The sequence below is a fragment of the Alligator mississippiensis genome, chromosome 1 (genome assembly GCF_030867095.1).
Source record: "Alligator mississippiensis isolate rAllMis1 chromosome 1, rAllMis1, whole genome shotgun sequence".
NCBI lineage: Eukaryota > Metazoa > Chordata > Crocodylia > Alligatoridae > Alligator > Alligator mississippiensis.
The window spans coordinates 62,517,224-62,545,118 of record NC_081824.1 but is presented as its reverse complement, the minus strand read 5'-3'; the positions used below and the strand labels follow the sequence as shown (position 1 = coordinate 62,545,118).

The 27,895-nt window shown below is 43.9% G+C and overlaps 1 protein-coding gene across 36 annotated transcripts in view; it reads right to left on the bottom strand.

Annotated features, from left to right (window-relative positions):
• RIMS1 (regulating synaptic membrane exocytosis 1) overlaps positions 1 to 27,895 on the bottom strand; it is a 574,877-nt gene that overhangs the window by 314,036 nt on the left and 232,946 nt on the right. For all 36 annotated transcript variants that reach the window (XM_059730969.1, XM_059731058.1, XM_059730979.1 and 33 more), the window contains exons 3-4: positions 4,404 to 4,747; positions 754 to 1,628 (exon numbers count right to left, since the gene is read on the bottom strand). In XM_059730969.1, the coding sequence (XP_059586952.1) occupies positions 754 to 1,628; positions 4,404 to 4,747 (1,219 nt within the window). The remainder of the gene's footprint in view (positions 1 to 753; positions 1,629 to 4,403; positions 4,748 to 27,895) is intronic.

Here is a 27,895-nt window from a genome sequence, read left to right as displayed (position 1 = left end):
CCATTGAAAAACAAGTTCCGGTAACAATGAGAAAAGCAGCACCTTGTCACAGCCCTTCCTGATTATTCCGTCTAAATGGCTTTAATATTAAATTATTTCTTCTTTTGTGTTACTTTTTAAGTGCACAGAAAAGGCACACATATTATTTATCACCACTTAACATAACCATAAAAAAATAGCAAACTGAATAAACAGGATGGTAACATTTTTTCTTGGTTTCAGAGCAAATTCTTAAATTAAAGAAAGAAGATTTTTAGGTGACCACTCATTTTGCCCAAATAATACCCTAATTTTTTAACATATTAACCACTGCTAAACATTTCATTTTGGCAAATCCTTGGTATTTTATTAAACATAATGGACTTTTAGGAATCCTAATTTTAATGATCTTTGATTTTTTGCAGAACTAATTTTTTTTGTATTTGGTTCCATTCACTGAAATTACTGCACATACTGAAAAATATGATAAAGTAATGAGCAAATGAGAACAGATACCACAAGGTGTAGAAACCAAATGCCCTTCTAGAGTTCTTAAAAAGAAAGAAAGAAAGAAAGGAAAGGAGAGAAAAATCATTCATGGTTATTCATTTGGAAATCTCTCCTCTAAAAATGCAAAAGAAAAACAGATTACACTCCAAATTCAAGATATATAAAATCTCTCCAATGTGAATAGATTAAGATAAAAAATGTAAAGGTGACAGCATGATATGCATATGTTTTTCCACACGTGTATAATATACATGAAGATCTTACCTTTTTCACTGACACTTTCACTTTCTATTTCCACATCTTCACAGCTAGTATATTCTGGTGTTGATGCGCCCTCTTCCTCTGAGCTACTAACTGACATCTGCCTTTTCTTTCCACCTCTTTTTGCTCTATGAGGTTTTGGAGGGGATGGCCGCACTGATTCTGATTGATCAGAACTAAGGGAATCATTTCTTAGCATAGTTTCCATTTTTTCCCGCTTTGCTTTCCGCATGAGAATAGCAGAACTAGGATCAAGGCGACTCTGTTTTTTAAAGGAATCATGGTTCTTGGACTCAAGGTGTTCTACTGGAACTGGACTATGTCTGGGAGTTGGTGGGCTATGATTAGCAAATTGTTTAGAAACAGAAATTCGTATGTCGCCTGTTCTGTCTATAGAGTATGATCTCTGAGTTTCCACAAGAGTTTTTCTGTCCTGAGTTCCCTGTAATTGAGAGCGTTTTCCTAATTTATTCTCAGGTACTTCTGCTTCCTCCATTTCTGTATGTGGCAAAGCTACATCACTATGCCTCCTTTCATGCCGTGCTTTAGAAACTTTTGCATGCATACGCATTTGTTGTTCCTCAGGATGTGGTTTCACAGGATACCTTGCCAGATTTGGGTCACTCCTATATCGAGTGTGATATTCATCTTCTTTCCTTTGCTTTTCTTCATCTGCTACCTTGCCTTCCTCAAGTTTTTCTGGTAAGTCTGGATAGTCTTGTGACCTTCCTTTGTCCAGTTTTCGACTTTCATGCCTTTCTTTACGTTCTCTGTCATCAGTTTGCCCTTCTTGCTGCAGTGAGGATTTTGGCACCCGCTTGCGTTCACTTTTGAGACCTCCTTTTCCATTCTGTTCTGAAACCAACAGTGTCTTCTTCCTACCATAAAAAGTTGTACAATAACGTAACAAACTTTATAATTAAAAAGGTACAGAGAGAAGCAAAACATACTGGAGTTGTATAGGTTCTTGCTACGGAACAATAAAAACAATAAAAGCTATGGAAAAAGGCATGGAAAGGCATTTACTTTACTAACAATGAATCTTTTCATTATTATCCTTATTTCCTTCCCATCCCTTCAAAAAGTAAAAAGTAGGGTAAAAATAATACTTTTTATATTCTAGTACCTATAATTAATGCATAAAATTACAAAAAAAAAAAAAATCAACAAAACCTAGTTAAACAAAACAATCATCTGTAACCATAACATTAGTTGTTATGGGATTCACTAAGGAATCAGATATATCAGTGCTGGAAATACAGCAGATAACAGAGAAATAAAATTCTTCCCTATCCATTTTTTACCCAGCAGCAATGAAAGGTGGAGTTCATGGCTTAATGACTCACACATACCACATTTCAAGCATGTTGGCATTATGTACATGAATTGCAAACAGAAACTCTCTCATACATGTAGTAGCATAAAGAGAATTAATAGGTGTACAACAAAAGAATCAATCCAGAAAAATAATATTTGTTCTATCTTGCATAATTTTACTTAACCCTGAAGAAAACAAGTACCAATATCATTGGCATCTACAGATAAAGAAAATCAGAACAGGCCTTTTGAAACAAATTAATGGAATATCCAATGTTCAGAAATGGGAAAGGACAATTATTTGCTGTATTATATTATATAACCAAAATACACAATAATGAAGTTGCTTGAAAAGTAAGCCCTTTTTCATAATATTTACATGTGCTGGGTTCATTCAGTATCATGAGTTCAGTTTTATACAACTGTACTGACAGACAGGAAAAGTAACACTAAATATGTCTCTGGATGACTGTTCTTTTAAAAAATGGCACCCATTTCCAGCTATTCAGTCTTAGAAAGCAAAAAACAGTCCCAGTGAACGTGTCTACACATGCATATTAATACAACACAATAAACTCCAGTGCTTTAGTTTATTGCTCTGGGCATGCCATTTGCCTGTGTGCCCAGAAGCGCAGCATGTTGAGCCAGGTCAGAGCAGCCCCAGGTGGCAGGGGGCCCAAGGGGTCAGCTTGCCAACCCAGGACTGCTTCCCCCGGCTCAGCGTGCTGTGGAGGGGCTGCCTGTGGCACAAGGGTGCTTCAGTGTCAGGCTAGCTGGCAGGAAGCCCCCACAGTGAAGCACCCTCCTGCCCTGCTGGGGCAGTGTCTACAAGTGCGCTGCTGAAGATTAAAAGTTCCGACAAAGAATAATACTTGTACTTACAAATACTATCCTCCTGCAGAGTTAATTAACTTACTCCAAGTCAATAGGGGTGCACACACAGACACACATTTATTGTGCAGCTAATTAGTCTACTGCACAATAAACATCTCATATAGGTGCACAAAGTAAAAACCAGTTAGGCAGTAGATTGAAGATTAGGAAAAAAATCAAGAATGCATAGTCATTACTGTTTATGTGTGGTTCTACAATTTACGACAGAGGTCACAACTGTGTGTGTGAGAGATAATTACCCACTGTCATTTGGTTATGAATGCTGTGTGTTGAAAACTGCAGCAAGTATGTCAGTGTAATTTTAAAGGCATTTTAAAATAGAATGAAAAGTTACTAAAAATATTGTATGAATGGGCAAATTTGTGACTATTGTTGCCTTACTTTTGGTCAGGAAAAAAAAAGTCTATCAAGCATGCAAAACAGATGGGTCTTCTACAGTAATTACAGAACTCTTCTAGTCTATTGTTGCCTTTCAGCTGAGTGATGGTTACAAAAGACCAGTTTTAAAGTGAAATGATCCTTCAGTCAGGTAGGGTGACAATTTGATTGCTTACATTATGTGACCGGTTTTGCTACACTTTTCATGGAATCCTGTTCCTCTTTAACCAGGGCAGACCTAACCACAGGTAGGCAAGATGCAAATAACCCTTGCTCAGTCGAGCTTTCCATCTTAGTAGTCCCCACGAAAACTGCTTTCACCTCTGCCCCTCAAGTTCGCCAACCAACCTTTCAACTGCCACAATCCTTCCCTCTTGGTTTGCTTATCACTTTCCAGTTAGTAGGCAGAGGAGCAGAAGATTCCTCTTTAGTTGATTCATTACAACATACAGCCAGGCGATACTATGAATCATTACCATACTAATTACTATAAGTGTTTATGGATAGCTTTATTTTCAAATACAAAATGCTATCATTTCTATATTGTATAGTTACTATTATATCTTATGTTAATGAGGTCTTTCGGCCCATTTTTTTGTAATTATTGGAGTGTAACATGATATTTTTGGCAAAACTATGAAAGAGCACGTGTAAGAACATTGGAGATGCTTCTTAAATAACTAAGTTCATTACGTTCAGGTCAAGTTTTGGTAATACTATCTTTTAAAGTTTCCTTTCAATTATGAAATGGCTTTTAAAATCCCAACAGGCACAACAGTGACATTTATAATGAGTAGCCTATGATTTTGCATACATTAATACCTAGGACATAGAAAATTGTAAAGCAGCTACAATTTTATGGTTAAACTTTGGCTTCATAGAATTTACTGCATACTCTAGACAACATACATCTTAGCATATTATTGCATTTAATTGTGAGTGTCCTTAAAAGCATGCAAGACAGAGAAGCAATCTCCTAGAAAGATGCTAATCTGTAATATTATTTAGAAGCTAGGTCATGTACAGTGGATCTATAGAGAGGGTCTAAGGAAATACTGTATTACCTTTCTCTGGGGGGCTCACTTCTAGACCTGGATGAAATTTGCTTTTGCTCCAGACCCATTGCTTGTTGTAATACTTCTGCTCCTTTCCTCCTGTCAGACTGCACGCTAGAAGAGGAGATTTCCTGTGATGAGGCAGCTGCTGTACTTAATGGAGTCTGAGACCTTGATCTCTCCTGAAGCCTTGCCTTTTTTTCTCTCGGTGCGTCAGAACTTCCACCAGTAGCTGTGTCACTTAGCGCTCCATCCTGACTGGGTGATGGTTGTGGACCACTTCCAAAAAACCATGCTCCTGATTTGGTTAAGATTTCTTGTTGTTTTCGACATAAATTGCATACCCACATAACCTAATTGAAGATAAAAAAGAAGTGTATCAGCATTCTCGAGCCCATTGTATGCTTGTTATACTAGTGTGCAAATATAGTGTTTCTCCTCCTTTTTTTAATTGGGTGATGTTACTGTTCATGATAGTGCTCATAACATGCTTGTGAAAGTGCTAATTCCACTGAATAGGGGCAAGCATAATGCAAGCAAGTGCTGTGCAAGCTTCTCCATAATGTCATATCAACATACATCAATCTTGACCTGCAACAACCCTACTAACCCAGTGCTGGGCCTCTTTGAGTAATTTATAATAAGGCTGGAGATTTTTTTTAACAGAATTTAGAAAATCTTTTAATGTGGAAGAAACATCAGGATGGAACTACCCAGTCATGAGATAAACTTGAAACTGGGATTATAAAGCTCAAGCCAATTAACTGTCCCATTTCAATCACAACATTAGTGCAAACTATAAAAGAAGCAGGCATTATTACAGTATTTCTCCTTGTTCTTTTCTTTTTATACAATATAACATCAACATCTGAATTCTAGTGACTAGTTTCAGCTATGGCAAACATAACTACTTACCAATGCTGTAAGACTGAAGCTTAAAAAAAAAAATCTAATGCTATGTGACTAAATGCAACAGTGAAATGGACAGATGAGTATAGTTCTTTACAAGACTGAAAATCTTATTAAATAAAAAGACCAAACATTTGCATAATCAAAAAATGATCATATATAAAATCTCTAAGCTAAAAAAAAAAGAGCAACTGTTCCAGTCACTGGATATCACCACTAAATCCTTTCTGTACAGAGGGTTTCTTTTTTTCCTTCTAGTGGCCCTAAAAAACAACAAAAAACCCAAGCTTACACTTTAGGATTATATAAAGATTGGGGTTAGTTTGTACTGTAGGTTAAAATAATGAGAACATTTAAAGTTAAAAAATTATTAGGAAAAGAAGTGGAGTTTTAGAAAAAAAAAAGAAAAAGAAAAGAAGAGCAAGATAATTCAAAATGAGATGTCAGGGAAGCTAAAATAGGTAGAAGACAAAAACCAGAATCTTGAGTGCAGACATTGAAGAGTAAAACAATGGAAAATAATAATAAAAAAAGAAAAGTAATGTAAATTAATATTGAGAGGACTATTCTTTTTTCATATTTTAGCTATTATTTTCTGTAAAGGGACAGATATGCAGTGAACATTTAAAACAAGAAATTTGAAGAAAAATAACCATTTTATAGGAAATAAACTGTAGGTAAACTGCATATATGACAATATCAACTTTCTTTGAATATCATCAATAAAAGGAAAAATATTTTCAGCCATTTTATATAGCACATACTTAATAATTATTAAGAAGGTCCTAAATACATTAATATTCTAAAGAATATAACTGGACTAACAAGTATACAACCTCTATACTAGTATCTGAACTCTAGTTAGGGGGTTGAGGGTGGGGGATCAAATATCTTTCCCCGCAGCCATATCTACATTGTGTCTTTAAACACTGAGTAGGCTTTCATTTTTCCTCTTTTCAGGAAGATGATGAAATAGCCATTAAAATAGCTTTCATTAATTCAAAAAGCTTCTAATCAAAAGTTACAATTATTCCAATAGCTGCACAAACATGTCCTGTGTCAAAAATAGAAGCATAATAAGCCTCAGTGGGATAATAAGCACAACAGTGGGATAATAAGCTTCCCATTTACCACAAATGCTAAACATTACAAAAATCTTCTTTTCATGAGATTATGCCATATCTTCTTCATCTTAGGGATTCTGATTTTGAAACAGGATGGAAGGACAGAAAAGATATGTGATCTTGAAAAATCAACAAGTTAACATACAGTCTCAACTAGGAATAACTCATTTTAAATGTTTATATACAATCTAATTCAGTTTTTAGCCTAATGTGCATGTTTCAATGGTGTATAGTCATTAATCAAAAAGGTATGATCACACATAGTAAACTCAGTCTCCCTCAAAAATAGTAATAAAATATACAATAAAGGTGTTCTGAAAAACTTGACAAGAACAAGCATGTTTAAAAGTCCAGAATAGTTTAAATAGTACAGTACAGTACATGTACAACGTCAGGAAAAGACTAACACATTTCAAACTAAAATGAAATAGTTTTAAAAAGTCCTTAATGTTCCTTTATTTTAGCGAGAGTAATTCTTTTAATCAAACTATAACACAAGATATTTAGAAGAAAATTTGAATGCTAAATAAAAGAAATCTTGATTTTTAACAATATCACAGAAATTAAAAGGCAGTAATTGCCCATGACCAACATCATCCCTAATTTAATATATCAGATCTAAATATACCTATAAAATAAAAAATCCAAAGTAATCTTTTCTTTGTATTTACTAATATAAACTTACCTAATTTTATTTTGCTTGGCTATCAGAATTAGTTGTTATGGACAAAAATATGAAACTTAAACAAGTGGTAACAGTTAAGGAATAAGACACACAATACAAAAGGGAGAAATACTATATGTGAAATTAAATAAAACATTTCCTCATAGCTGCATTCGGACACAGCATACACACCAAGCAGCACAGATTACATATGAAGGAAATCTGCATTATACTCACATAGAAGCTACACTACCATCTCTGTTTAGGATTCTCTTCAGGATTTAGCTATTAAATGCTATGTTTGCCTTCAGCTATATTCAGTCCAAAAGGAAAAATAACAAAAGATTTTCTTAGCGGGAAAAAAAAAAGACTTGAGGTGACATAACAGTTTCAGTAAGAAATCTGTATATTGAAAAACATTTTTAGAGAAGTATGTGGAGCAAGCAATCTAGCAGCATGCAGGAATTATATCCTGATTGAATATACTGGGATGTGGTCCAAACTAATCTAAACTAAAGCAGGTCTGTGTAATAACTTATCTTAACAATCCACAGATGTTAGGCAACCAAACAAACAATCTGATGAAAGATTACAGTGCTCTAATGTGGCTTCTGAACCTCCATGCAATGCATCAGGAAAATAAAGAGAGACAACATTACTTTGACCTACCATTAGCAAAACATTTTCTTTTTAGTGAGTTCTGATGCAGCACTAGAGTAGGTCATTCAAGAAACCATTAGATATTTTTTCTATAAACTTCTAAAGGATAGTATTCCTAATGTGCATAGAGCTATTAGAACCAAAGAGTATGTATTAAGGGGTACTCTTCATTCCAAAAGTTTATTTGAATGAAATTGGGGGGAAAGTGCATTTTCACAGTATAGCAAAAGAGCCCTAAGTTTTACAGCTATGTTACAAACCCAACAACGCTCACATAGGATTCAACTCAGGTGGGTCAATGGTTCCCAAAGATTCAGGTAGAAAACTTTACAGACTTAGTGGAAGCATGCTTTAGGCAGTAGGACTCCATGCTTGCCCTTGTGAAATGTGGGGTATTTCATTCACAAACAAAGATATGCCTCACACTTACTCTTACAGGCACTGCCAAACGTGATCCATATCGGGTAGGAACAGTTTTCCTGTACTAACACAACATGAAATTCCAACTTGAAAGTACCCATATGAAGTAACGAAGAACCATAATATACAACAAAAACACACATTTTCAATGACAAAAATAAAAATACTGCCTTATCATTATATTTTTTCTAAACTATAATAGTAGTAGTGAGATAAAGGTTGTTTCAAATTCTGCTAGACTTTTTTCAGTGTTTTAACCTATGCAACCTGCAAGAGGAAATTAGGATCATTATTAAGGAGAATATACACTTAGGGTTTGAACATTCATGACCCTTGTGAGGTATTAATTCCCTCTAAAGGCAATGCAAGTTTTATTTGAATTAGATATACAAGATCAGATTTTTGTCAGGTTCAGTTACTTTAGACCTATCTGCATAGTTCTGTGCCTTTCCTTTTGAAAAACACTTTTAAAAAAGGGCAAATTAGTTTTTAAAAAATGTGTTGGAAAATTCACCAATAGCTACACTGGCAGGTGCACATCATGAATTATATGAACTGTGAATGTTTTTGGTTTTTTGTTTGTTTTTTTTTGGGGGGGGGGGGAGTGTCTGATAGATAGATGTACATCTGTTTATCTTCAATATTGACACTCTTTTGTTTATCTTCTTCCATCCACTTAAAGACAAAAGTCATTTTTACACATACCGCAATTCTGCGCACAGATCTGTTCAGCTAGACCAGGGGTGGGCAAAATACAGCCCGCAAGCCGGATCCAGCCTGCCAGGCACTTCATCTGGTCCAGTACCCACCCCCTCCAATGAATTGCATGCCACCCAGCCCTTCCGTCCATGAGGGTGACAGTGAGGCACCCACGTGTACAACCCCCCAACAAACCCTTTGGTCCTCACTCCCACCCTCTTGGGCAGAAGGGGTCTGCCCAACCAGCAGTTTCCATGAGAGGCTCCTGCTACAGCCAGAACATGCTTGCTCGGGGCAGCAGGTAGGGAAGCGCTGGGGCTGGGGGGTGAGGGGGTGTTGAGTTGCAGTTGGGCAGAAGCGGGAGTGAAGCACAGAGCCTGTGCCCAGAGGGGTAGTGGGAATGTGGAGTTCAGCTGGGCAGGGTGTGGGTGCAAGGGTGGGGGGTGTAGGGACCTCCTACACTCTCCCCTCATGGTGTGCACTCCCAGCTGCCAGCAGCAGCAGCAGGCAGGTTGCTCAGGACACTCATGCCCAGCATAGGCATCTGATGGGGCATGGCTACGGCCAGCACTGTGCAGGAGGAGGGAGCAGAGCCCACCCTATTGCCAGGGCTCCATGCTGTGCACCTGCAGCTCCAGCACTCACAGCAGGGGAAGCCCAGCATTGGAGCCTGCTGCTTCCCCTGCTCCCTACTGCACAGGTCCCTGCACTCTGCCGAGAGTGGAGGGAGCCCCACCTCCTGCTTCCCCATGGAGTCCCGCATGGGGCTTCCCCACTGCAGGTGTGCGGTGTGAAGCACTGGCAATATGGCAGGCTCTGCTCCCGCTCCTCGTGCAGCGCTGACTGGAGCCATGCCCCACTAGGTACCTGCACCAGGCATGAGCGCCCTGACCTCTCCGCCTTGTGGGGAGCATGTGGGGTGTCCCTACACCCCCCACCCTCCCTCACACCCTGTTCCCACAACCCCCATCAACATATGCATACACCCCAACATACCCTATGCCACCCTACACAGCCACACCCTTTCACAACCCCCCCACACTCCCACACCCCACCATACACACAATATAAAAGTGACACTTTATTTCTGAGTTATTATGCAATCCCTTCTATATACAGTACACAATCACAAGTCATGAGAATTATTTTTTGTAATAAAATTAAAATAAATTATACTAGGTGTTTGTTTATACTAGGTATTTGATTTAGTTTTTTTCTGGTTCTAAGATGGCAACCTACCTCCCAAAAGGAGTATTGGGGGGGGCAGCAAGAGGAGGGACTTCAGGTGGCAAAGGTCAGGGGTTAGGGGACAGGACTTCCGGTCTCAATGTGGTGACCAGGGAACAGGGCAACAGTCAAGGGGTGAGGCTACCTATGCGGCACCTGACAGCTCACCAAAACTTAAGTGGCCCTCTGTCCAAAATAATTGCCTGCCCCTGTACCATGCATGAAGCCCCACTGATGTCAATAGAGCTCAGCCATCAACCCATGACTCAACTTACATTGTCCCATTCATCAGACTAGCACAACAGATCTCTGCTTTATGAAACTTTTCATGTATATATTGAAATCAAAGTAAACCACAGATGACTGCATCTCCCTGGAATAACAAAAAGTATTTTGACACTGGCAATGCAGTTGTGTTTCTTGTGAATTATATTTCCCTTTTTATGCTTTCTTAACCATAAAATACGCAGCACTTTAATCCTCAGAAGTGCCCCTCCAAAAATTTGGGAGCCAGATTCTGTAAGGCCCACGCATAGGAGCCAGCACACTGAAAAAGGAGCACAAAGCCTCCCCATTTTGTTCAGGAAAAGGGGGTCAGGTAGAGATGTAGCCTTTGAGTCCTATGTATTTGATTAACATTTATGTTTTAAGGCCTAATAAAAGCATGTAAATCACCTTTCCTTCTGTCATATATTCAAAATAAGTAATGCTAGGGAAATTATACATAAACCTGTATAAGTGATTGGAAACGGGTTCAAATCTGTAACACAACAGAAATTCAGGGCGCACAAACCACTTTCAAAATGGCTAAGAACAGCTTAAGATAAACCCTGATGGATCTTGTATCAAACTTAACTGAGTTAAATCAGTTAATTAAACTTTTGTCCCTGATCCCCTCCAGATTCAAGTTAACTCACAATCCCCCAGCATCCCTCTACAACCCCACCCTTGCAGGTTGGGCAGGCTAGCCCTGGACCAATCTGCCTGGTCCAGCCAAGGAAGGGGAGATGTACTCTAGCACCCCCCTGGCTTCTAGCCTGAGCCACTGCAGGCATGTGGCTGCATTTCCAGAATCAAAACTAAATGTCTGTTCACTTGCTTATCAGTTCAAACTATGCAGTTTAGATTAACCTGGAAAGATTGAATTGATTCAGCCTCAGGCTTTTTGACTGTCTGTACTTAGCCCAGATATCACTTACATGTGGATAATTGACAACAACTGACCTCAGTGGTGTGCCACCTTGCCACATTTTCCCGCTCATGCCAGTCAGATAAGTTACCATTCACAGTTTTAAAATACTGATAAGAGAGAAATTAGGTTAATTTAATGTAAAATGACTACATATGAAGAGTTTTCTCTGTAGTCCCTTGCAAGTAATATACTCGCACATTGGAATTTATATTGTAAACTACTGGCGATGGATGGCGGGGCATATGCCCCTCCAGATTTCTGTGTTGACAGCAGTGCACAGAGCTGCAGCCTGGCTGGAGCCAGGGCCCAGAAGCAGCAGGGGTGGTGGCAGCAGCGCGATTTCTGCACCAATGAAAGGACATGAGGTTGCAGCATAGCTGGACCCAACACCCAGCAGCAGTGGAGTGGGGAGGCGGGTGGAGTTGTGCCTCCCCACCATCAGCACATGTGGATTGTCTATGTTATAGATAACACATGTTCTGTGCTGAGTGCTTTTTCCTTTTCCTATTGTGTTGTATTCAGGTTCTTAAGGTATTCAGGTTCTGACCTGGTTGGAGGCACGGAAGCGGAAAGGGATCTTGGAGTCCTAGTGGACTCCAAGATGAACATGAGTCAGCAGTGTGATGAAGCCATCAGAAAAGCTAATGGCACTTTATCGTGCATCAGCAGATGTATGACGAATAGATCCAAGGAGGTGATACTTCCCCTCTATTGGGCGCTGGTCAGACCGCAGCTGGAGTACTGCATGCAATTCTGGGCACCGCACTTCAAGAGAGATGTGGATAACCTGGAGAGGGTCCAGAGAAGGGCCACTCATATGGTTAAGGGCTTGTAGGCCAAGCTCTACAAGAAGAGACTAGAGAACCTGGACCTTTTTAGCCTCCGCAAGAGAAGGTTGAGAGGCAACCTTGTAGCTGCCTATAAGTTCATCACAGGGGCACAGAAGGGAATTGGTGAGGTTTTATTCACCAAGGCACCCCCGGGGGTTACAAGAAATAATGGCCACAAGCTAGCAGAGAGCAGATTTACACTGGACATTAGGAAGAACTTCTTCACAGTTCGAGTGGCCAAGGTCTGGAATGGGCTCCCAAGGGAGATGGTGCTCTCCCCTACCCTGGGGGTCTTCAAGAGGAGGTTAGATAGGCATCTAGCTGGGGTCATCTAGACCCAGCACTCTTTCCTGCCTATGAAGGGGGTCAGACTCGATGATCTATTGAGGTTCCTTCTGACCCTAACATCTATGAATCTATGAATTAAGCTACCCTCACCACGAGAGTATTTGAACACCTTCCCAGAAGAGTATTAAGCAGCATGATTAGCACCTAACATGTTTTTCATTCCTTCTCTTTGTCCTCCCCATAAGGATAAATGGTAAAAGTAGTTTGGTGGGGGCAGGGGGTTATTTTTTATAATAATTTACATGTACATGCTGCTGTCTTTGTACTAATGATAGAAAATTTTAAAAAGTAAACTCTTTAGCATAAAGGATGACAAGGTTTGTGGTGTTTTAGTACCTATAGAATTTCATAACACTATCTTATCCCAGTAGCCAGGAAATCTGTCTTCTTCAAGGACTAATTTTTGATTTAAAAACAATATTTCCATTAATATCTCTGTATACACCCCTGGAGTATTACTTTACACCAATATTGCAAAATGAATTCCATTTAATAAGAGAGTGCCTATATGGAAAAGTACTACCTGTTTTTTTAAACAGAACAAGAGGAATTTTAAGGCTATGGAACTGTATATGTCCTTTCTACATTATCAACCATTTGAAGACGACCATAAAAATAACAGGATTATGTAATGTCTGTTATACAGATACTTAGGGATTAACAGGAAACAGGGTGACCAAATAGTTAATCCATTAGACTGGGACTCAAGGGATGCATCCCCACAAGCAGGAACATGCGTTTCCCCAGAGACAGACAACAACAGTACAAGATGTAACACTGCTGCTTGTCCCCAGGAAATGCCCATGCACATGTGTTCTGGCATGTGGTACATTGCCCCAAATGAAGTAGGGGAGGTTGGGGTCAGCACCTGGGTTGACCCCAGAAGCCTTATCTGGGGTCCTGAGGGCCTCTGGGGACTGCAGCCATGGCAATCTGGCATCATGGAGCCTGGACAGCAGCTGAAGTGTGGCTCCAGGCAGCCAGGCTCCAGTTTCCAGCAGCACATGCTGCCGCCTCATGCACTGCCCTGATTTTTTAAGGTGTGGGTGTTTTTGTCATTGGGATCTCCCTGTGTCAAAAAAATGTCCTTGCACTTCAAATTAGCAATACAGGGAATGCCTGCATGTGTGGCATTTCCAGTGCCACAGATGGGCCGGCGGCGCTGCATACCACATGTCCATGCTCATCTAGATACACCCAAGAGGTGCAGATTCACCTCCTAGCTCTGGCCCCTGATTTGCTAAACTTGACTAAGTCACTTCTCTTCCCCATGCCTTATCTTTCCCATCTGTAAAATGCAATTTGTAAAGGCTTTTGGACTCTGTGAAAGAGAAGTATTGTGTAAGAGAATATTATTATTGCTTTATTATAAAAATGACAGCATAAGCGACTGACCCAAAACTACATGTTTCATTAGAGTTATTTTTAGACTTTTGCATAAATGCTTTTAAAAATATTATTGTAGAAACAGTGCACACTGTACAATATTCTAATGTTATAAAAGCCTTAGTCTGTCTGTCTGTCTGTAATGCTTTATTCGCACTCTAACTGGTTGTCTCGGCAGCCAATCAGAGTGCTCCAGCAGACTGAGACATATGGCGGAGCACCACCACAATAGCAGGGACAGTGTGCCTCCTCCCCACAGCCCTGTTCCTTGGAGGCAGAGGGGGATGGTGGGAACCAGAGCACTGCTATGATGAAGGGGATGGGGTGGTGGGTGGGCGAGGTCAGAGATGCTGCCCCCCCCATGCCCTGCTCCTTGGAGCCTACAGCAGGGTGGGGTGCTGGTGGCGCAGTGCTGGCCTCACCAACCTCCCCCCCAGCCCTGCTCCTTGGATCCAGGGGCTGGAGCGGGCCCCCACAACAACAGCCAGCAGGGAGGCGGAGGAGGGGAGGAAGGAAGTGGGGGAAGAAGGGAGGGGAGCGGGAAGGGACTAGGGGGGTTAGTGATGGCTGCGCACAGCAGCATTGGCTGCTGGTACATGCAAGCTCCCCTCTTCCCCCACTTTCCTGGGATGCAGGGAGCTGGGGGGGGCACATAGGCCCACATCCAAAGTAGCAGGGGGGAACAGGAACCAAAATGACAGAAGAGAGAGGGGAAACAAGCCCAAGCCCAAAGTGGCAGGTGGGAAAGGGAGGGAAGCCAGATCCCGACATGAGGCTGGAGGGCGGGGGGTTACACAGGCCTCTGTGCCTGCCCCCCCCCACCATCATGCTTGATGGGCAATTTGCTAGTAAAATATATTTTTACCATGTTTTTTAAAGAATGCCTATTATATTAGTCCCATTGCAAACTTAAAGATGAATGTTAAAAACTAATAAATAAATTGGCCTGATGGCAAATAGCTATAGACTCTATAAAATCAAGTTACAAAAGTAGTCCACAATGCCCACAGACAAAAAGCCCTAAGAGAACAGATGAGTACCACACCATGCCTAGGAAGTCAAAGAATGGTCTAATGGTCCAATTCAGGGGTGCTCAACCTCCAGCCCATTGGCCATATCTGGCTCATAGCGCCATGTCATCTAGCCCATGGGGTTCTCCACAGGTGGTGGGGGAGAGGTAGTACCACTTCCCTGCTCCTAAATCTCCAGATCCATGAGAAGCCCTGGGTCTTGCACACTGGATTTGGCCCCCAATCATAGTGTACAGAGCCTGGCAGGAATGAAGCTAGGCCCCAGGGTCCAATTCTGGTATGGTGGGCTGAGTGCAGGAAATGCCTGGCCTCCAGGACCAAATCCCAGCACGCAGAGCATGGGAGGGAGTGAAATTGGACTTGTGAACGGTGATGCCTGGCCCCAGAGCCCAATTAGGCCTGTAGATGAGTCCCACGCTGTTCATCTGGCCTGCAGGGCCAAAAGGTTGAGCATCACTGGTCTACTTTATTCAGCTCAAATAGAGAAATGAATTGTAGTGAGGGAAGCCACAGCCCCCATGGTGTTTTTGCTGCCTTGGCATTACATACCACCTTCCCTTCTCCTCTCTCACCCCAAAGGGGAGATAGAGTCCAGGCCACTGCCCACACCCCTGCTTGCTAGGTCCTCTAGTGGCAAATCGCAGTTCTGAAGATATGAGATGGCATTAAGTAGGGTGACCATATGACAAATTATGCTGAGGGGAAACCAGCATGGGTTTGTGGCGGGCAGATCGTGCCTGACCAACCTAGTCTCTTTCTATGACCAGGTTACGAAACGCCTGGACACAGGAGGAGGGGTGGATGTCGTATACTTAGACTTCAGGAAGGCCTTCGATACGGTATCCCACCTCATACTGGTGAACAAGTTAAGAGGCTGTGATGTGGATGACTGCACAGTCCGGTGGGTGGCGAATTGGCTAGAGGGTCGCACCCAAAGAGTCGTGGTAGATGGGTCGGTCTCGACCTGGAAGGGTGTGGGCAGTGGGGTCCCGCAGGGTTCGGTCCTTGGACCGATACTCTTTAATGTCTTCATCAGCAACTTGGACGTGGGAGTGAAATGTACTCTGTCCAAGTTTGCAGATGACACAAAGCTATGGGGAGAAGTGGACACGCCGGAGGGCAGGGAACAGCTGCAGGCAGACCTGGATAGGTTGGACAAGTGGGCAGAAAACAACAGGATGCAGTTCAACAAGGAGAAATGCAAAGTGCTGCACCTAGGGAGGAAAAATGTCCAGCACACCTACAGCCTAGGGAATGACCTGCTGGGTGGCACAGAGGTGGAAAGGGATCTTGGAGTCCTAGTGGACTCCAAGATGAACATGAGCCGGCAGTGTGACGAAGCCATCAGAAAAGCCAATGGCACTTTATCGTGCATCAGCAGATGCATGACAAATAGGTCCAGGGAGGTGATACTTCCCCTCTATAGGGCGTTGGTCAGACCGCAGTTGGAGTACTGCGTGCAATACTGGGAGCCACACTTCAAGAAGGATGCGGATAACCTGGAGAGGGTACAGCGAAGGGCAACTCGTATGGTCAAGGGCCTGCAGACCAAGCCCTACGAGGAGAGACTAGAGAAACTGGACCTTTTCAGCCTCCGCAAGAGAAGGTTGAGAGGCGACCTTGTAGCTGCCTATAAGTTCATCACGGGGGCACAGAAGGGAATTGGTGAGGATTTATTCACCAAGGGGCCCCCGGGGGTTACAAGAAACAATGGCCACAAGCTAGTAGACAGCAGATTTAGACTGGACATAAGGAAGAACTTCTTCACAGTTCGAGTGGCCAAGGTCTGGAACGGGCTCCCAAGGGAGGTGGTGCTCTCCCCTACCCTGGGGGTCTTCAAGAGGAGGTTAGACGATTATCTAGCTGGGGTCATCTAGACCCAGCACTCTTTCCTGCTTATGCAGGGGGTCGGACTTGATGATCTATTCTGGTCCCTTCCGACCCTAACATCTATGAATCTATGAATGTAGAGTGACCATATGGAAATGCCAAGAATCTAGGACATCATCTGAGAAATCTGGTACACTGCCCTGCCCTGCCCTCCCCTACCTGTCCCCTGCACTCCCACAAGTTGGCAGGGGCAGGGCTGTATGCCAGACAGGCAATGGTGCCTGCTTGCCCACCTGCAAAGCGCTCTGCACTGATCCAACTCCTGGCCAGACTGCGCCCCACACCACTGTGTTTCCAGGACACCATGGAATTATAATTCTCAGCAGCCAGCCAGGATCAACTTCTGAAATCTGGAACAGTCCCAGATAAACCAGGACATATGGTCACCCTAACCATATGGGACAATGTGAAATCCGGGATGCTGTCCCCCACCCCCACTGCAGGGAATCAATAGCCCATTAATGACCCATTTTTCTTTACTTCACAGGTGTTAACAATCACCTGTGAAGTAACAATTAGTGTTAATGGCAATTTTGCTGTCTGCTAGGGTTTCCTATTTCACAGCTCCTGATGCTATGCACCCTGCACCCCAGATACATGCTTTAATTTTGACTGGCCAGCAGGGCCAGCCTTTGAAATCCAGGACTGTCCAGGCTAATCCAGGATGTATAGTCACCTTAGCATTAAGTCTCAGCCTATGACTGTTCTGAAACTAGTCTCACTTTATGATAACATAACATTGCACAGATTTAATATGTTTTAAAGGTAACAGCACCCTTAGAATCCTCTAAATTACAGGCTCTGTGCCATCCAGACTCGGCCTTGAAATGCAAAACAGAATGAAATAGACAACAGTCCCCCAAAATTTTCTGATCTACAGACCTTGAAGGCTGTATGCAGACACAAAGTGTACCTGCTCTATGATTGTGAAAAAGGCTCAGAAGATATCCATCTTAAATGAAAGAGAGATCATATGTGTTTTGCAAAACAAGTTTGTGCGAAGAACCATCCTGTGTTTTTGAACATCTTTTTGGATATACAAAGAATATTAATGGTCATTCCTGTTCTAAGGAACTGAAACTAGGCAAACGCTTGGGAGAAAAACCTTTGACTGCAAAGAAGTGATGGTTCCCTGAAGAAGGGGGCTTACATCTTTTTTATTTGCTTTGGGACTACCAAGAAAAGACAAATCTGGCTCATCAAATGTCAGATAGGGCTAAATCTAGGATTCTGCCAAAAAATATTTCACAGCCCACGGCCATATCTATAATGTTCTCTAAATTATAGAGAAACTGAGGGGAAGAGTAAATAGTTATCATTGTTTTCAAATGAAGAAAGAACGTAGCATTCCCAGGTAACTGCTCAGTCCTGCCTTTGTGCAAAATGTGTCAGTTCCTCCCTTCTTTTCATCTTCTCTCTATTCCTACAAAACAGTCTAGAAAGGAAAAAAGAGCTGCAAGAGGTAGGGGGGAACAGAAGGAGGTTAGTCAGTTAGGGGACGCCATGTACATGCGCATGGCTGCCAGCCAACCTGGCAAGCAGCTCCCGCAGGAAAGTCTAGCCAGGGAAGGAAAGGGTAAAATTGAGGCCCCCATAGGAAGGGAGTGAAGGAGGGGTTGGGACTCAGACTACTGTGCAGCTGGGCAGTGTGTGGGGCTTGGAGCCCAGGGCAGGGCCGTGGGTGGCTCATCATGAGGAGAGAGGGTAATGGGGCTGGTTCCCTGCCTCTGCACACACTCTTGTGGGGGCAGAGGGGACATGTGCCCCCCAGATCTATGCATGGGGCAGGGACGGATGTGACCTGCCTGCTGGAGGCTCAAGCTCCCGTCCCAGCTGCCCTTCCCAGAGGGCCTCCACAGGCCAGTGGGCAGTACCTGGTGCAGCAGGCCAGAATGCAGCTGGGCAAGGAAGCTCATTGTTGCCACTGCAAGCTCTGAGCTGCCAAGGCAAAGCACCCCCTGCTTGCCTGGCATCAGCTCTGCACAGCTGCCTCCAGGCAGGCAGGGGGCTCCTTGCCATGGTGGCATGGAGCTTCCCCACCCAGCCTTGCTCTGCCCTGCCAGATCCCGCCCACTGGACCAGAGAGGCCCCAGGAGCAGGGCAGTGGGGCAGGGAGCCCAAACCCACAGTGGGCAGCCCACTCCAGCCTCCCCCCATGGGATACACTCCAGCTATGCCACCCACAGAGGAGGGAGAGCTGGGATCTGCACTCAGCTCCACTACAGTTGCCACCGTCTCCCATGGGCAGCAGACATGGCTTGGGTGCTGCTGCCGGGCAGGGGGCTGTGGACCTGGGTCCTGGCCCCATAGCCCTGGCAGTTTAGGGCCCCCTCTGGCCAGGCAGGGGGCTGTGGGTGGGGGACAAGGGGAACCAGCAGGGCCAGAGGGCTGTGGTTGGGGAATGAGGAGCACTAGCAGGGCTGGGAGGGCTGTGGGTGGGGAGTGAGGGGCCTGGACCTGCATCTTGGTGAGCAAAGTGGGTAGGGGGCCTCTGATTTTGCATGATAAAAAACCCAAATTCAATACCAAAATGTATAGGTATTTAGAATGTATTTTATTACAGTGATTGAGGCACTGATAGGCTCCCAAATTGATTTAAAATTGTAAATATATCAATAAAACATTGTGGTCAATTGATACCTATTATAGATAGATAGATAGATAGATAGATAGATAGATAGATAGATAGATAGATAGATAGATAGATAATGGCGTTTCATTTTAATCGCAGATTTTGGTGTTTTTATCAGAGATTTCATGATTTTTAATCAAAATTTGCAACTTTTTATCAGAGAAAGCCAGGATCCCTGTATATAACTGTACAATCACCTTTGTGAATCACCTACAATATTTACTACACATAGTCACCCCTAAAGATAGCAGGGCAGCAGTCTGAAAATAAAAGATTTCTGTATTTTTTAAAATTCTTGAATGTGATGTTCACTTTTCATGTTACATACGCTAGGTGTGTCTACACATGCACTTTAATGCCTATTTTAATGTGCATTAAAGTGTTCCAAAAAACTATGCTCTTCAGCTAATACACCTTAAAGTAGCCTAATGTGCATTTTTCTAGTACCTCACAATGGAGGTACAGGTTTCCCTCACTTTATGCTGTACACGTGTTCCTGGAAAATGGCACATAACTCGAATTCACATAAAGGGAACACACTTTACAATGTAACAAATAGGGATACATTTGAAGACCTCGACTGTACTGACCTCCAAACCCATTTCTACCACTTTTACAAGACAATTTTGGTACTCACCAACAGCAGACAGTACACACAAGCACAAAGCACTATCATAGGATGGCAACTACAGAAACATCTCAGACAACGAGTGAGGAGCACAGATCCACACAGGAGACTATATTTTGGTGTGCATCACTCCCACAATGCACTGAACAAAGCAACTGCCTGTGGGCTTCCCCCACACCAATCACATAAGGAGATGGCTCACATATAACCAAATTTTGGTTTAAAAAGGGTCATCGTATAAGAGCAAATTTGCATATACAAAACCTCCATAAAGCAAGGGAAACCTGTACTAGATTAAATGTGCATTACTGAAAGTGCATTACTGAATATGTAGATGTACCCACTGGGTCAGACAATAGGTCCATCATGCCCAGGATCCTGTGTCACATAGGGTACATGAATCTACATATGCACTTTACTGCAGTGGACTATTAGTTCCTCAGTAAAGTGTCATAGTCTACACGTGCGCTGGTATTAGGGCATGGTAAATTAACTCTGCCATAGGACAGTACTGTCTGAAACACTACTATCCTACAGTGGAGTAATTACTCCACCGCAACACACACAAGTGGTGACAGGGACTTGCTGGGACACAAGGGTGCTAACGTATAGGGGCTGCCTGCTGCTTGGCCCCATACTTTAGCACCCGCGTGCCCCAACCAGCCCCTCTTGTCACCTGCTACCGCCACCCAGAGCCTGGGGCTGACCCCACTCCATACCTCCTGCCACCCAGGACTGTTCCACCCTGAAGCAAAATGCTGCAGTCTCAGGTGAATGTGTAGATGCTGCGCCCAGGAGCAGTCTTCTCCAGCCTGAACTGCACCAGAGTTTATCACACTACATTAATTGCAGCTGTAGATGCACCCACAGTGGCAGAGGGTAGATGATAAAAGGGAGAATGAACAGGGTATAACCAGGGTTTTTCCCTTATTCCTTTCCCACTTGCAGCCTCCAGCATTTAGGCTAGGGACAGACAATCAGAAAGCCAAGCCTGAATTGATTCAATCTTTGCAGATTACTTTAACCTATGTAGACTGAACTGATTTGCAAGTGTACGGACATTCACTGTTGATTCTGGAAATGCAGGCACATGCAGTGACTCAGGCTTCCATTCTGCAGCAGCTGCAAGGCTGGAGGGAAGTTGACCTTGGGGGGCAGCCCCCCCTCCCATTCCAGGCTGCTAAATGTGATTGAGGAGGGGTTTAACACCCCATCCTGGGTATGACTGGAGGGGGAGGGAGGAAGCAGCCCTTGCCAAACTTGTCCCCAGGGGTGGAGGGGAGTCAGGCAATGCTTCAGGTGAAGTGGGGCAAGGAGGGGGATTAAACTCCTTTGTCTCCTCTTCAGGGTATGGGCACGGGGACCCCAGCTGGGGCCTGCCCACCTTTCCCCGCTGCTGGCAGCTCACGCAGCAGGAGACCTCACCAGAGCTGCCTGGTATGGCCCCACCATCAGCCTGTGGCTGAGGCTGGCACCGTGGGGCTAAAGCTGGGGCTATGGAGCTAAGCCAGGTCAGCCTGTGGCCACTGCAGAGGGTGGACGGAAAGGAGCCAGCCTGAGCTGGGCTACAGGGGCCAGGCTCTTCCCAGTGGACTGTGGCTCAGGCTGGGGCCACATGAGCTGTGCAGGTGCATTGGCTCAGGCTCCCTGTGCCCAGGCTGGGTGGAGGTGTCATAGAGCTGCGGCCAACTAGGAAGGGCCCAGTGCGGCCAGCCCAGGCAGGGCCATGCAGACAGGGCCCTTTCCAGATAGCTGCGGCTCCATGAGAGCCTGGCCAGGCAGCATGGATGGTGGCTGGCCAGGCAGCAGTGTGGAGGCCAAACTGCTGCAGCTGGAAATGGGTGCCTTGGCAGCTGGACTGGCCATGCCTGCAGCTGCCTGGGACAGCTCAGAGGCACTGACAGGCCCGAAGCCTGGCAGCCACCCACCATGGGGGCTCCTATGCCCACCACCACCACTGCCGCACCCTCTGTCCCTCACTGTGCAGCACACAGCCAGCTGCAGTCACACCACAAGCACCACAACAGCTGGGGCTGGCAGAGCTGTTCTGCTTCCCTCACCTCCAGCTGCCGCTGCTGCTGCCACTCCTGCCCCTGCTTTGCTGTACTTGTAGGCAGGCAGGAAGCTTCAGCCTGTTGACTTCTGCCTTCCATCCCCTCTGCCCAGCCAGCACAATGATCAGCCTCTGAAGGTGGGAGGAGTGATGGAAGGCAGCCAGGATTGGCATAAGCCACTGGGCTGAAGCTTCCACCTGCCCGGAGCAGCATGGTGCAGCGCAGCAGGAGCAGCAACTGGAGGTGAGGGAAGCAGAACAGCTCTGCCAGAAACAGAACAGCTCTGCCAGCCCCAGCCAGCACACAGCTTTGGGGTGGACTGTTCACAAGGTGCTGCTGTGCTCCCCTTCCCACCAGCTGCTCCATCTCCTCTCTCCACTCCTGCCCCTGCTGCATCATTCTAAGCAGCAGTGGTGTCAAAGTGAGGGGGTGGGGCTTTGGCCCACTGGCTTCTGCCCAGTGCATGAAGATCTGGCTCCAGCTCCCAGCTGTCTTCCATCTACTCCTCCTGTCCACAGGGGCTGCTCATTCCGCTGGGTGGGCAGTGGGGATGGAAGGCAGCCAAAAGCTGGAGCCAGAGCTCCATGTGCTGGGCAGAAGCCGCTGGGCTGAAGCTTTCTGCCTGCCCACCCAGAGCTGCGCAGCAGGGGCAGGGTGGCAGCAGCAGTGGCAGCTGGAGGCAAGGGAGGCAGAACAGCCCCGCCGGCCCCGGCTACCTTTGCAGCTTCTGGTGCAGCTGCTGCTGGCTGCATGCTGCCAGGAGGCATGGCAGTGGCAGCTGTGGGCACATGACTCCCTGCAGTGGGCAGCTGCCAGGCTCCGGGTCCACTGGTGCCTCCAAGCTGCCTTGGCAGCCGAAGGAACAGACAGTCTGGTGGCCAAGGTGCCTTCCAACAGCTGTGGAGACATGGGCTTCATGCCCCTGCTCAGCCAGCTGCAACACGGTCATGGTCATGGAGCCACAGCCAGCTGAGAAGGGCTCTGCCTCTGTGGCCCAGCCCAGTCCAGCCCCTTCCCAGCTGGCTGCGGCTCCATGACAGACCCACCTGGCCCAGTTGCAAGGTGCCAGGAGCAATGCGGCCATACAGCTCTTGTGGCCCTGGTCCAAGCTGCAGCTGGCTGGGAAGGGCCCTAGCCCCTCCACGCCCACCCTCAGCAGTGCCCATGGGCTGGCCCAGCTTCGCCCCGCAGTCCTAGCTTCAGCTGTGGGTGAGGCAGGCAGATGGTGGGGCAATGCCCCACAGCTCTAGCCATGCCCCTGCCCCTGCTGCTCTAGCAGCAAAGTGGGGGTTACTCTGACAGGGGCTGCTCTGCCTGGCCAAACAGACCCTGACTATGGTCCCTGGGAAGAGAGGGGGGGAAGAGGGAATAAACCCACTCGCTGCCCCCTTAGCCTTAGTAGGCCAGGCCAGCCGACATCTGGCCACATCCCTGCCCCTGCTCTGGCTAAAAAGGCAGAGGAGTGGGGCCAGCCCTGCTGTTTGCAGCAGACAGCACAGCCCAGTCCAGGGCTGAAAAGCATGCCAGGATGCTGGGGGACTCTGATTTAACGTAAAGCAGAAAGGTGTATGGGACAGAAGTTCCATAAACTGGTTTGATCTAAATCAGTTAAGTCTGATACTACATTCAAGGTTTATCTTAAACCAGTTCTGGCCATTTTTAAACTGGTTTATGTGCACTGAACTTATGTTTTGTTACAGGTTTAAACCAGTTTCTGATCACTTAAACCATTTTATGTGTAACTTCTGTCCCTAGCCTTAAGGTCCAGAAAGTTCTGATACACAGGCTGTGCCCCTTCCTCTAGTTACTGATGCACCTTTCCACCAAGAATTTGCTTAATCACATTTTAAATTTGGCTAAACTGTCAACCTCCACAACATCGTGTGGCAATGAGTTCCATGTTTTAATTATACACGGTGAGAAAAAACTTTTTTGTTAGTTTTAAACTTACTACCTACTAGTTTCATTTTATGACCCCTAGTTCTTGTACTGCAAGAGGGAGTAAATAATAAATCACCAGTTAGTATTTTGTAAACCCTTATCATGTGCCCCTTAAGCATCTTTTCTAAACTAAATAGGGCTAGCTTCTTTAAGTCCTCTTCATACCACTAATTATCCTATTGCCTTTCTCTGTACCTTCTCCAGTTCTTTGATATGCTCCTTACTATGCATGAATTGCAAGTGCCTTGTGTTCATTTATTAGTTCACGTCATCTAAATTGGAAAATGAGAGAAAGATTTTTTCTAAGTTTCTGCTATAACTTTTTCATAAGCTGGACTTCTCACTACAATGTTTATCAAGCAACTACCTATCAAGCATGCATATTTTCCAAGGTACTTCTTACCAGCAGAAATTAGTCGTGGGTATTGAAGGAAAGTGTACTGAACCATACATCTGCAGATACTGTTGTCATAACAAAGATGTTGTTAAGAGCTTGTTCAGGATTTCACATGCTCTTTTGTCCTTTTAGGAAAAATATCTAAGATCCATGCTAAGATTAACTGCCATGAATGGCAACCAGCTCTACAGAAGAACACAAAGGCTAGGGACAGACATTCAAAAAGCCAGAGCCTGAATTGATTAAATCTTTGCAGTTCAGTTTAACCCGACTAGGCTGAAGTGGTTTGTAACTGTACAGGCATCACCTTTTGACTGAAGAAATGCAGGCACATGCCTGCAGTGGCTCAAGCTAGAACCTGGAAGGGAACTAGAGCAGCCCTCCCCCCTTCCCTTTTACAATGCTGAGCTGAGGGGGGCTGTGGTCAGGCCCTAGCAGGATGCTCTGATTAGGGAAGCCACCCCCCCGCCCCTTGTTGTTGATAACAAAGCATGTAGTTACACAGCAGGGAGTTATACAGGGAGTGGTTAGCATTTATCAGCTCAAACATAACAAAAGCCTCTCTCATTAGTTCAAGCTCTTCTTAAACAACCTTTTCAAGGAAGAAACAGAGGGACATTACCAGCTACATGTTGATTGGCTCCAAAAAGCCCAAAGCATGCACTGTCCTTTCTGCCTTTCTCCCGTCTCCCACAGCACAGACTGTAGCCAGCATGTGGTATGCTACCTAATGCTGAGTGGAGTCTGTGTAAGGCAGAGGGGAGGGGGGAATACCTGCTTGAGCAGGGAGTGGTGAGGGGTGGGGGAGGAGCAGGGGAAAGCCAGGCAGATGCCTGAAGTCTCTGCTGCAGCTCCAGCCAAGGAGCAGAGGGGTGGGGCCAGCACTGCTATGGAGCAGAGAGCCCAGCCCAGAAAGCATGTCAGGATTCATGTTTAACTTAAATCAGGAAGGGGTCTGGGACAGACATTGCATAAACCAGTTTGACCCACATCAGTTAAGTCTGATACTGGATTCAAACAGGTTTATCTCAAACCGGTTTCAGCCATTTTCAAACTGGTTTATGTGTACTGAATGTCTGTTCTGTTACAGGTTTAAACCGGTCTCTGATCACTTAACCAGTTTGTGTGTAATGGCTATCCCTAGCCGAAGAGTTTTCTTTACAGTTTTAATCAACAAGAATCTGAGGAAGGAAATCCCCTCATGATTAAATATGTTTCCTAGGCTTTGTCCACCATGGTAATCTTATACATTCAGCAGCTGTGATATGCTTACAACGGCATACAGTGGAATGTATCCTCAGCAAAGGTAAACAAGTGTAGGTTCAGTAACTTAGTGGGACCTTGGTGCTCTGCTGAGGATACTGAATTGCAAGTTTTAAGCTTCATTTTTTTTATATCTGAGAGAGGTTAAAATTAAACTGGTCTTTATAGTTCAAGGAATATTAGTCATTGAATGGAAAAAGTAACTTATAATACTAAACGAAAATGAAATATTAGGATCTAATAGTGAATTATTGAAACTTTTAGTAATGTGGCTTTTCCTTGCCGAATTTCATCTTTAACCTTTTTTGTTATCAGACAAAAGTGAAACAGACTGTGCTCTGTTTAGCAGAAAAATATTCACAGCCTTCAAGCTTGTGGGCTACAAAAGGCTGGCTATATCAGCTTAGCAGAAGGCCAACATATTTAGGAGACCTGTCAGCTTACTGCATACAGTCAAACAAAAATCTGTACCCCCACAAGCCATACAGTTGCCTCAAGAAAGAATAATGTCACATAATTTACTAATATCAAGAATTTCTTGGCATAGGAGAAGGAAGTTGACCTTTGTTTGCACCTATGGGAAGTTGCCAACTTTAGGAAGCCCTGACTTTTCCCAAATTATCCCTAAGAATTAGAGGCGACTAGCAAGAAGGACTGAGTGGATCTTATATGTGCCCAGTGTTTTTTTTTGCATAAATTATGTTAGGTCGGCATAAAGGGCATTATAGGGAAAAAATGAACATGGTGCCCATACAGTTGCTTAGATGGTAAAATATACACATTATAATTTCTCAAAGAATAGCAAATAAGTGCAAGTTACACTATTTGCTGCTTATAGCCAAATCCCTAAACAACTTTTACCTAAATGTGCAACCTATATCACTGCTCATAGGCACTGAATTTGGCCCAATGAATTCAGCTGATGCAAAAAATCTTGTCCAACATCAAGACCACCATCATCACCTGTATATTACCAAAAAATATCAAGTTCCATAACAAATTCTGCTCAGTTGAATATTCTCTTATATGTCGAATGTTTTCAATATGTATTTTACACTGTTCTTTAGAAATTAATATGGCAATTTCCCATAACAACTGATCAATGTTCTCATTACCGCAAACACACTTTTATATGCAAAGCTTTATTCAAAAAACAAAACAAAAAATCAAGGGGAAATTGTATTTAATTATCAGGACAAAAATGTTAAGCATAAAGTATCTGACAAATGTAAGTACAGCTTTCCCTATATACCACTACATTTCACAGCTGAACACTTTCTATCTCTTGGAAAATTTGAATCTGGATCCAACTTGTGGGACTTGGACTATAAAATGTATTTTAATCGGAACACAGCTTCATCACCTATACCTTAACAAACAGTATAAAGGCCCTGAATAATTGGAGCTATCAACATACATGTATTGCAACATGCAGCTGTTTGGTAGAAGTATCATATGCCCCACTATCCTAAAAGAAATGCATAAAAAATAGTAGGAAATATCTTTTATCTAGGACACAGTACTGCTAAAAATACACTAAATTTTAATCCTGGATAAGGATTAAATTTATTTGTAACAAAACAGAGAAAGAGAGCAGATTACATCCATTCCTAATAATGAGTTCGTTCTCTGGAAATTATTCTGTCAGTTTTATTTAAAATTTAATAAATCACAAATATTACCAAATCTTTTTTTACAGTTGAAACTTGTAGCTAGTGGTGGTCTTATTGTGATTCTTTTCCATAGAAGAGCTGCATAAATTTATCCTACTACAGCATATTTTAGTTAATGGCACCATATCATTGTATCAGTTCATAAAAAAAGAATTGCCTGTTCAACAGCATTGGAGTAATTATGTGAATGTAGACTTAATTTCAAATACTCCTTATCATTTAGATCTCTTGAGATGAAACAGCCTGTGTAAATGCAAGATATTTAATAAAATAGAAATAAGATCTTATAACACTGGTTCATAACTTACTACTAAGATGAAAACAAATCAAGTAAATATATGTTTCCAGTGTGTTGTCCATAAAGATTCCATTCTAGATGTACACATGCACCACAAAAGTTCCATGCACACAATACCCAGTGTGCAAAATCTTATTTTGCTTGGCAGGAAATCAGTTTAAGAAACAAAACTGAAAGTGAATAGATTTATTGATATGGAAGTCAGAAATACCTTTAAGTCAGAAATTTGTGCTAA